The sequence below is a fragment of the Malaya genurostris genome, chromosome 1 (assembly GCF_030247185.1).
Source record: "Malaya genurostris strain Urasoe2022 chromosome 1, Malgen_1.1, whole genome shotgun sequence".
NCBI lineage: Eukaryota > Metazoa > Arthropoda > Insecta > Diptera > Culicidae > Malaya > Malaya genurostris.
The window spans coordinates 53836668-53848742 of record NC_080570.1 but is presented as its reverse complement, the minus strand read 5'-3'; the positions used below and the strand labels follow the sequence as shown (position 1 = coordinate 53848742).

The window sequence follows — 12075 nt, the reverse complement described above, 5'->3', positions numbered from 1 at the left end:
AAACAATGTTTTAATGGTACATTATTGGTCCAAGTCCAGATCCTGCAGTTGATCATTTCATATGTTAAGTCCAGGTACAGATTCGGTCCCAAATCCAAGATTTGGCAAAACCAGATCCTGGTCTAGATCCAAGTTCAGGAGCTGGATTTGTAATGTTATTAGTCCAGCTCCAGACTCTGATTCAGATTCAGGTCTGCACCAAGATTTGGATCTGCATCTGAACCTAGACTTGTCTTATTACTAATCCAAATCAAGGTCCAAATCTTGGATCTGTAAATTTCTTTACAGACTCGGAACCTGAAAATCGATCAGGATCTGAACCTAAATTCAGGTTCAGGTCCAGACCTATGTATGAATTCTACACTTGAAACCTGAATTATTGACCTGTACTCTGAACCAGAATATAGGACTCGGATTCTGGATCTGAATTCTGAACAAAAAATCTGGATTTAGACATGGATTATGTATCGGACCTTTGGACATGTATTAAAAACCTAGATTTGCATTTAGGACCGGATTCTGAAGCTGAATTATGAACCTTGATATAGACATGGATTCTAGATCTAAATTTTGGACCTGGATTCTGTACCTAAACTCTAGATTTTGGGCTAAAATTCTATCCCTGAACCTGAATTCTGGAAATCGATATCCATCGGTTCAGGTCCAGAACCAAGGATGGATTCTTGACCTGCACCCTTAACTAATGATCTAAATTCTGAAACTAGATTATAAATCCTAATTCTGATCTTGGATTCTAGATCCAACTTCTGAACCTGGATTTTGGACTAAGGATCTTGATCAGAATTCTGAACGTAAATTTTGGGCTTAGATCAGGATTCTGAATATGGTTTTCTAGAATTATGAATTCCACACCTGTACTATGCTCCTGGACCGGGATTCTAAATATGTTCTCCTGTATCCTTAACATGAATTCCGAACCTGAATTTGAACCCAGATTCTGGACCAGAATTAACGATCTGGATTAGGGACCTGAACATGTATTCTGAATATGGATTCTGAATCTGAATGCTGAATCTCAATTCATTACTAGAAATATGGCCCTGAATTCTGAACTTTGATCAACATTCATAACTTGAATTTTTGACCTAAACCTGGACCTAGATTCTAGACCTCAACTTTGGACCTGGATTCTGGATCTGATTATCGGAATTTTGGAATTTTTGACATGGGTTTTGGATCTTGATTGGGATTGAAGATCCAAATTTTAGATCTGGACTTCAAATACAGGTGAGCTTTGAACCAGAATTATGGACATGGACCGGGTTTCTAGACCTACATCTATAACCTGAGATCTGAACCTGCTTTTTTGATCTGTTTTCTGAGTATGGTGTCCTGAATTCTGAACACATGCATTTTAAACTTGGATTCCGGACCGGGATTTTAGACCTTAACTCTGGATTTAGACTTGAGCTCTGATTTAGATTTCTAAGTTTAGATTCGAAGTCTGAATTTTAGAATTTCAAAATTATTGACATGGACTCTGGACCTAAATTCTGGGACTGTGCCTGAAATGTTGGCCTAACACTCGATATTGACCTGAATTTACAACTTGGATTCCGCTACAAGAGATACAGGACCAAAATTTTTGGCCCTGGACCTAGATTCTACACCTGAATTTTTAACCTGGATACGGGACATGAATTCAGAATCTGGATTCTGGACCTGACTTATGCTGTGGATTCTAAACCTAAAATCTGATTTTGGACCTGAATTCTGGATCTGTAATACGAACCTGGATTCTGGACCTAAAATTGGAGCCGGGACCTGATTTCTGTGCCTGGATTATGGACATGAATTCTAAACCTAGACTCTGGGCCAGAATGCAGGCTCTGGATTCTGAACCCGGCCATTAATTCTGTATCTGACTTTTGGACCTGAATTTTGAACCTGGATCATAGACCTGGATTCTGAATCTGGGTTCTACACATGATTGATAGATCTCAATTGCTCACTAGGATTATGGACCTGGTTTCTTGACCTAACCCAAGACTGTAGACAGTAGCGTACCAAGGAAGGGGGGGGGGGGGGGGGGTTGAAGGGGGCTTTCGCCCCGTGCTCTACATTTGAAGGGGGCGGCAAAGTCATCTTTGGGACCTTTTTTTTGCTTTCCGAAGATCTTTGCGGAATTCGGAAAAAACTCTTATTTTGCCCCGGGTGCCAAATTTCCTCGGTACGCCACTGACTTGAATAGCATTCTACCATTGGACTTGAATTTTTTCTACCATTGGACTTGAATTCCTTATCTGGATCTGGACTCTGATCGCAATTTCTTGGCCTGGACCTGAACTCCGCACCTGAACTCTGAACCAGAATTATGGAATCAAGCCGGGATTCTTGACCTAAATTTTGAATCTTTTTATTATATTTTAGACCCGGCTTTAACCTAAAAATGGTTTTTTTTTCATAAGATATATTTATTAAGGCACAATGCGTTAGCTCTATGATGCCAAAGGCATTTTCTAATAATAAGGATTGTGTAGGTGCTGGCCTCTAATGTTTCACTGGTGACGTTGCTACTCAATGGTAGTGGCCGTATGCTTGGCCGTATGGGTCCATGGAAGACACCCCCGAGTTAAAGACCCGGCCGGTGGCCCGCGTGCTAGTTATCGACAGGAGTGGTCCTCCGTTCTTGGGATCAGCCAGGTGACGTGAAAATGTATTTAAAATTGCCGCATCCTTCTGTGGGACCGCGGAAAACACCCCCAGGCTGCGAAGACCCGGCGGGTGGCCCGCATGTTAGTCATCGACATGAGCCGCGACATAACACGAATGAAATCGCGACTCACGTTCATTCCCCTGAACCAAGGTTTCGTCGATACCCTAGGGATAATGGAATGTAGCCATCGTCCCAGTTCGCCATTGCTCCATAAAGTTTGCCAACTTTCGAGAGTTTTCTAACCTAAAAATGGTTGTTCGCCGGGTGATTTTGAATCTATATTCTGTATCTGATTTTTGGACCGGGATTCGGAACCTAAATACTTAACCAGGATTCTGGACCTGAATTATGAATTAGAATACTGAGTCAGAACTTGGGAGTTTCTGAATTATGGACATGGGTTCTGGACCTGAATTTCGGAATTGAACTTGAACCCGAAATCGAGACTTGATTTCTGTAACCTGGATTCTGGACATGAATTCTGAACGGGGGAGGGGATCTGAATCCAAACTTTGGGTCTGAATTCGGGATCAGGATTGTGCACCTGAACCTACACTTGGATCTGAATTCATAACCTGGATCCCGGACAGGGATTAAAGACCTAAACTTTTGGATCTGAGTCTGAATTACTTACCTAGATTCTTGACTTGAATACAGAACCCGGACTACAGACCGAGATTCTAGACTTGAATTTTGATTCGGAACATGAATTCAGAATCTGGATACTGTACCCGGCTTATATGCTGGGATTCTGGACTTCAGTTCTGAATTTCGGATCTGAATTTTGAATCTTTATTCTGAAGATGGATTCTGGCCCAGAATCTGAACCATAAGTAAGAAACTGAATTTTAGTCCAGGATTTTCTACCAAAATTCTGGACCCGAATCAGCTTTCTCTCACCTTATCCGAATCGGGATTATGGACTCAGCTGTAAGGCCTGAATTGCTGGATCTGAATCTGAATTCTGAACCTGGATTCGGAATCAGCATTCTGGACTTGAATTTGCGGCCAGAATCCGAATTCTAGAATCTATTGGCGTTTTTCATTGAGAAACACTGGTGGCGTGGATTGCTCTGGTTTTGCACTTTCGAGCAGAAATGGCAATGAAACACCGTCAGAATGTTGCATTTCTGATCGAAAGTGCAAAATCAGAGCAATCCACGCCACCAGTGTTTCTCAATGAAAAACGGCATATATCTCAATTTTAGATCTGGACTTGAATTTGGTATCTTAATTTGAATTCAGAACTTGGACCTGACTTCTAGGCCAGAAATCTGAGTCTGGATTGAACCAAAATTCTGTCACTGAATCTGAACTCGGAGCTTCAAAAATTCAAGCTAGCTTCTTTAAATCTGATAGCAGAAAATAATTGCTGAGAGCTAGATCTGACGAATATGGTGGATGTGGTGGATTTGTTTCTTACATTTCAAAAGTAATGCCACTGAAAGTACAACTAACACACTCATTAGTGTGCACACCGAATGCGCTAAAATTTTGACAGATGACACCTAGATTCTGGATCTATTGAACGATAGTGGAATGTTTATTTATTGACGCGATCTGTATGTCATACCGAAAACCTATTCACAGACCTGCTACACCCTTATTCTGCATTTCGATCGAATCGAAATAATTCAATCGAATGTGGAACTTTTTTCTGTATTTTGATCAAGTTGCAGTATGGAAAATTTCACATTCGATTGAAACACAGAATAGGGGAAAGGTCATTATGAGAAAATATATTGGTTTTGAACTGTAAAATCGTATTATACTGTTTAAATGACTTGAAGTTCCGAGAATATCTTTGAATTGTTTTCATCTGGAACTTTTTTTTAGACACTAATCGCATTAACGTCATGTTTTGGATTAAATCACAAGTTGATTGCTTAATTCCTGCACCTGCACCGGTTTCTTGGGATTTTTTTTATACAATTCACAGTTTTCGTGTTACAATGATTTGATAAAGAGCATCTAAATGGTTCGAACATTTCACATTATAAAACTACCTTTTACATACAACAAAAGTTGTCCCCATGATTTTCTCAGATTTTGCGCAAGAATTCTCTGTGCTCGTCAAGAAGTATCGATTCCCGCCATATTCAAATTGGATAAAATTGATTCGCGCTCGCTCGAGTAAATGAGTGATTCAAATAATTCTCTATCTCAGGTGAGAGTATTGAGTTTCGCTTCGCGCTTAGAAACTCGTACAGTATTCATTTGTGGAAATTTGTTTTGGACTTTAAGGTAATATCACGTGCCAAATGAAATGTGGGAACTCCCGGCGAAATTAGCCTTAATCTTTCTCTTCGTCTTCCAACATGCTGATTCTTGATTTTTTCCTACTTCGCTCCTGTAGTCTAAAGTCAATCAGTAATTGAACCTGTTTATAACTATTGAGATAGTTAAATTTCCTATTGAAGCACTCACTCACTGACTCTAAACATACCGCCTACACGCTTCAGTGATCGTACTCAAACTCATTGTAGCATAATTCAGGATGTAACAGTAGTCAACCATACGTTTTTAATCTTTCCACTAACTTGCACAAGCTCGTCGAGTCCTCCGTTAACTTGCAAATGTTCGATTGTCTTGACGTTTCTGGAGCAGTGTTGCTAGAGAACTGCTCCTATGCACTTCAATTAAAACTTGACTGCTTGATGTTAAAAATCGTACACGCTTAATCCGTACCACACGTAATACTTAAATCTCTGTTTTCTGTTTATTTCAGATACTGAAGAAAATGGTGCAATCAGGTCGTCTGGAAATCACAACCGGGGGCTGGGTTATGACTGATGAAGCTAACGCTCATCTGTTTGCTATGGTCGATCAACTAATTGAAGGTAACAACCACAACAACAAAATCTGAATTCTATTTATGTGCAAAATAATAATTGAACTCATATATCGTAGGTCACCAGTGGGTCAAGACGAACTTGGACGTAACACCGACCAGCGGCTGGAGTATCGATCCATTTGGGCATGGAAGTACAGTACCGTATCTGCTGGCGGCTAGTGGATTCGAAGGCACAATCATCCAACGAATACACTATGCGTGGAAGCAATGGTTTGCCCGGCACCGATACGGTGATTTTTTATGGACCCCCTACTGGCGATCGTCCGGAGCCCCATCGAACAACAAACACACTCTGCTAACTCATAACATGCCTTTCGATATCTACTCAATTAAACATTCCTGCGGACCACATCCGTTCATCTGCCTTAACTTTGATTTCCGCAAAATCCCCGGCGAATATACCGAGTACTCCATAAAGGCTCAGTTCATCACACCGGAAAATATCGAATCCAAGGCGGATCTGCTGATGGAGCAGTACTCGCGGACTGCTTCGCTGTTCCCGCATAACGTTGCCCTTATTCCGGTGGGGGACGATTTCCGCTACAACAAAGAGAAGGAAGTGGAACAGCAGTATACCAACTACAAAAAGCTGATCGACTATATCAATGAAAACAAGAACAAGTACAAAGCAGAGATCAAATTCGGAACACCGAAAGATTACTTCAACGCTGTCAAGGAACGGTACGATAAGTTTCCCACGTTGAAGGGTGACTTCTTCGTGTACGCAGATATTTTCAACGAAGGTAGACCGGCTTATTGGTCTGGATATTTCACGACACGTCCGTTCTTTAAGATTCTCAGTCGCGAACTGGAACACAATCTCAGAAGTTTGGAGATTTTGTTCACAATAGCGTTCAACCGAGCTCGTCAGGCAGGCAATTCGAATGCCTTTAAAATTTACGAAAAGAATTACGAGAAAATGATATTGGCAAGAAGGAATCTGGGCCTGTTTCAGCACCACGATGCCATCACCGGTACGTCCAAAAGCAACGTGATGCGAGACTACGGTTTACGACTGTTTGAGAGTATCCAGGAAACGGTGAAACTTCAAGAGAAAACCATAGAACTGCTCGTGCAGAAAAAGGGATCCGAGTTAAACTTCTTGATTGGCGAACTGGAGCGGGATAACTTCAGTAAACTGCCTCGGAAAACACCGCTAATCGTAACGGAAACTCGTAGTACGGATTTCGTGGTATATAACGCGCTCGCACAGGAACGACTGGAGGTTGTTTTGATCAGGACTTTGTCGCCACGGGTCAAAATCGTGGATCCTAGTGGTAAGCAGATGGACATTCAGATAAACCCAGTGTGGAATATAACTGAGTCCACGTATGCTTCCCGGAAAATCATTCCCTCGGATAAAGAGTACGAAATTATGTTTGTAGCTAAACTGGCGCCACTATCGCTGACGACGTTCACGGCTTCCTACGATGACAGCTTCAAACCAAAGATGGCGACACTGTACTGCAACGAGTGTCAAGATGAGAAAAATGAAATTTTCGAAATAAGAAACAAACAACCGGGGGATATTCAACTGGAAAACTTTAAAATGAGGCTACTTTTTGACGAGCAGAGCGGATTCCTCAAATCGGTAACAAAAAAGAACATGGGCAAACAGATTCAGTGTGCCATCAAATTTGCGGCATACAAAAGTGCTCAGTTCCATTCCGGGGCTTACTTGTTTAAAACTGATCCGGAACAGAGAAACTCGGAAAAGGAAGTTCTGGAGCAATATACCGATGTGACGATTTTGATTACTTCTGGACCCCTGGCCAGTGACGTTACGGTGATATATGGGCCTTTTCTTGCCCATACGGTTAGGATATACAATTCAAACACGGTACTGGATAATGGAATCTACATTGAGAATGACATCGATTTTGAATTGCCTCCCAAGAATCGCGAAACGGAGCTGTTCATGCGATTCGCTACGGACATTGAAAACGGAAGCGGTGAAAACCCGGAATTCTTCTCCGATCTAAACGGTTTCCAGTACCAAAAACGCACGAAGGTGCCATCTATCGGAATCGAGGGAAACTATTTCCCCATCACTAGTGGAGCTTTCATTCAGGACGAAAAGATGAGACTGACTTTACTTACGACGCACGCCCAAGGGGCAGCCAGTCTCGAACCGGGTCAACTGGAAGTCATGCTGGACAGGCGAACGCTGTACGATGATTATCGAGGAATGGGCGAAGGAGTCGTCGATAGCCGCCTGACGCGGCATCGCTTCTGGTTGACACTGGAAACTATCGAAACCGGTAACACCGCCGCAAACGGAGACGAATCGTCGGGTCGTGTAGACGACTCCAAACCCGCCGAATATCAGCTGCCAAGCATTTTTGCCAATAGCCTATCGAACGGACTGAACTATCCGGCAAATCTGTTCATCGTAGAACGATACGACGAAAGCAACCAGATAGAACTTAACCGACTAGTACAACTGCTCGTCCCTACGTTTCCCTGTGATTTGCACATTTTGAATCTCCGGACACTGACCGAGGGCAATTTGCCACTGTTTCCTTCGAATTCGGCCTTGCTGGTCTTACATCGGCAGGGCTACAACTGCCGGATAGGCGGCGATGAAGTAGTAAATTATTTTTGTAATAATAGCAACAGTAGTAGTACCATAAATAGTAATAATGGCATTAGTAGTTCGAGTCTAGATAAGTACAACAGACAGTTGCAGCTTTTCTCGGGGGTGCATCTAGAACAAATCCGAAGCACCTCACTGACTGGATTGTACCCGGGTGAGTCGCTGAACTCTGTGGGGGATATTTTTCTGGAATCGATGGAACTTCGATCGTACAATTTGACATTTGTTAAATAAATTTAAAAAAACGTGACGCGCGAAAGCTCTCTTCCAAGGAAACAACAAACGGCAAAATCTGTTGATGTGTAAGCAGCGGTGGTAATGTTGGCCCACAGTCGCCACCAACCCTTCCGGCTTCCGGCGATTGTTTCTACAGTCCACACCATGGTTCCTTCGGAGTAAATCATCCATCAAAGACATCACAAATGGCCGTCATGTACCTCCTCTACCAGATGATATTCGATATGTCAGAGGTCCCATGAAATGGCTGGCGGATGTAGTCTTAATGCCAATGACCTGTTATATTTTTAACCAAATTTGTAAAGCGCGTAAGAAAAAGAAAACGAATAAGTTTAAGAGCGATTGTTGACAGTTAATGTTTTTTCTGCCTTCCTATTGTCAACTCTGAAAGATTGAAAACAAAAATCAAAACACCTGAAAAACGCAGCATCTCTTTCGGATTCAAGTTTACCGCTTGCGGCCAACCGTTCCGTTGATGTTTTTAAGAAAAGAATCTCCTCAAGCAAAAGAGCCCCTAGCTATTAACAACTCCGGAATGGTTGGTTGATGGCACGTGGTAAACATTCAAAACTATATTTTTAAATCAAAACTACACAATACAATTGAAACCACTATCATTCCACTTCAGTCGAATCAAAATTCGAACCACTATCGAAATAGTTTTAACGGAACACAAAATAGACAGACGCAGAGTTTTTCAACAGTGAAAATTTCCCCTATTTTAAAAAAAATAAAAATAACAAACGACTGCATACCAAACAAACACATTCATGTTGTAAATATATGAACAAAATATCTTAGAACCCGTTCATTCGAAATGTGATTTTAGTTTTAGTCATATTGCATTTTTACTTTTATTTTTCCTTCTCTTTTGTGTTATCAATCTGCGTTGATCGCTCCGTAAGTACATTTTTTTCTTCGTGTACTGAATCTCAACGTGCTAACCTAATCGAGCTCTTTTCCTATTTGCCTCTAATAGCACCGTCCAGTTTAATTGTTTATCGCCACCTTTTCTCGTTATTCATATTGCAAAAAAAAAAACAAACAAACAAATGCTGCACCGAAAAACACGGCAGCACCACCAACCATACATAGTCTGTTAAGTTGATATTTATTAAGAATATACGGAAAGCCGAGTCCAAAATGAATGAGTGATTCTAACACTAACACCTTTAAATAGTTGTAATCGTATAGATTGACAGATCAAAGTTTACACCTATTATGTATGCAGCTATTAGACTATTTTGTTCGAGAATAGCACGGGGAACTACTTTATAAGCTTACCGCTATTTAGTGAAGTGCAACAGTCCTGATGTTGGATTACCAATTTGTGTTTGGTTTTTCTGTTCATTTTTGTACTATTGATGTATATGATATGAATCGATCAAATTGTAGCTAAATATTTAGGAGAATTAAACAATTCAAGCAAAATGTGTAGTAAAAATCGAATATCCGATTTTAGGATTGGTAGAGAAACTGTGTGATGAATGGGATTTAGTGATCCAGTGTTGTAATTGGTGGCATTTGCGGTGAGGAGAACAAAATTTCGATGCAGAAAAATTTGAACGTGGTGCTCTCTGTTCCTGATTTTGTACAAAGTTTTATAAGTATTCGTTTTACTCTACTTTCTCGTACTTTTTATTTCTCTCTCTGTCTCTCTCCCTTTTTCTAATATTCAGTTACTATCGATTGATCTGCGTAGTAAACCAAATGTCTGAAATACGAGTGTAAGCAAAATAAACGACTAAATATTTTATCTTGAGTTTTATTTATTCCAAATAATAGAAATTTTGAGAAATGCCGCACTAAATTTCCGAATGCTCTTTGACTGTTTGAATTGAAACTGTACATAAATTTTTAACTTCATCAGTTTTGAATTTTTTTCATGGTCATCAGATCCTATCTCGTGCCTCCCCGAGTTGCGTCCCACCAGACCCTGTTAGCTTGGAGCGAAATCATTGGATGGATGCGCAGTGCAGCTATTTTGACGCGCACGAATTTGACATTTCTCTCCTATACTTACATGTACAAGGTTCGATGCGGACTCGCCTGAGGGTGCCGTGTTCGTAAAAAAGGATGTTGCCAATGATTTGTTCAAGAAATGTGAGAGCTGGATATCTTGTTAATATGATGTCACCTACTGCGTTAGTGGAATTTCAATAAACGTAGTTACATATTGAAAGTATCCGAAAGTTTGGTTTAACAAATAAAGTACGTGTATAAATTATTCTAAAAACTATATCAAACTATTTTAAATCACCAAACAAAGGTCAACAGACCTCACGCGCGTCTTGATTGTTCATTATTTCCACAATATTATTTACCGCGAAAAAAGTATTAATTTATTTACTCTAAATCTATAAATCTATAATCTGATCAGACAAACAAACAAGCATTTTCGTACTATTTGTTCAATATACCGATCTATGTTTTCTCTGTTATTGACATTGTAATATTACCGGATCCTCCGCGATAGTTGATTTCTATCATTCAATTAATAATGAAAGACAAGCAACAGCTTGGAAGAAGAAAAAAAATACCAAACAAAACTTTTTTTCGAAAGCTACATAGAAATAGATAAGAGATCATATAGTGTGTGTGTGTGTGTGTGTGTGTGTGTGTGTGTGTGTGTGTGTGTGTGTGTGTGTGTGTGTGTGTGTGTGATCCCAAGCTCCACTATCTGATAGCGGTTTACAGAAAAAAAGATGTTTCCATGTGTTTAGTTTATACATGCACATAACCTGAATACACGATTCAGGGAAGTGTTGACTCAATCGAATTCCAATGACCCATTTCGTAAACAGAGCAAATAATGTTCTTTCGACCAGCCCCGTCTCAATGAAATGTTTGCATCAAATGGATTCAAACATTACAGAACAGAATGACTTTCGATCCTTTTCAATTGGCAAGTAATCGACGCGTATTTAGTTTATGTTCTTCAGTTTTGTATCAATAAATCACAATTTATAATCTCGCTAATACTCGAGTTTACATTCAATGTTCCATTTTTCACCATATCGAAACTTTCCAAACCTTCAATCTTCTTAAGCAGCTCTTGGAACATGTTATGATGTTGCACACTTCTGGATATTTTTTTCTATAGATTATTATTATTATTATTATTATTATTATTATATTGTTTATTTATCCCCGGTTTCAACATAATTCTGGTCGTTCACCGGGTTTTTTCTATAGACGCTCCTGCAAAAAACTGTAATCACTGTTCGAGAAACTGCTAAAAAAACAGCATGAATAACTACTTGGAAAACTGATTGAAAAAATCGGAAAACTGCTTGAAAAAAACTGCTCGAAAAACTACTTGTACAACTGCTCGAAAAGACATGAAAAACTACTCGCCAGAACCAACAAAACTCATAGAAACAGCTCGAATAACAGTTTCAAAACATTATAAAAAACTGCTCGATAAAACTGCTTGAATATCTACTCGACGAAACTGATTGGAAAACTACACGATGAAACTGCTCAAAATTTTCACTGCTCAATAAATTGCTTTAGAAACTTCTCAAAAAATTGCTCGAAAAATTTGCTCAAAACAGCAGCTCGACAAATCGATCGAAAAAAGTAGCTTGGAGAATTTGCTCAAAAAACATCACAAAAAACTGCTCAAAATCTGCATCGACAAAGTGCACAAAAACACTGCTAAAACTGATCGAGAAAATGGCTCAAAGAGCAGCAAGAAAAACTGCTTGA

The 12075-nt window shown here is 40.0% G+C and overlaps 1 protein-coding gene across 3 annotated transcripts in view; it reads left to right on the top strand.

Annotated features, from left to right (window-relative positions):
* The window catches only part of LOC131439674 (alpha-mannosidase 2), a 370256-nt gene extending 360136 nt beyond the window's left edge, over positions 1-10120 (top strand). For all 3 annotated transcript variants that reach the window (XM_058610992.1, XM_058610994.1, XM_058610988.1), the window contains 2 exons: positions 5406-5517; positions 5588-10120. In XM_058610992.1, coding sequence (XP_058466975.1) covers positions 5406-5517; positions 5588-8361 — 2886 coding nt within the window. In that variant the 3' untranslated portion in view covers positions 8362-10120. The remainder of the gene's footprint in view (positions 1-5405; positions 5518-5587) is intronic.
* Positions 10121-12075: the final 1955 nt, after the last annotated feature.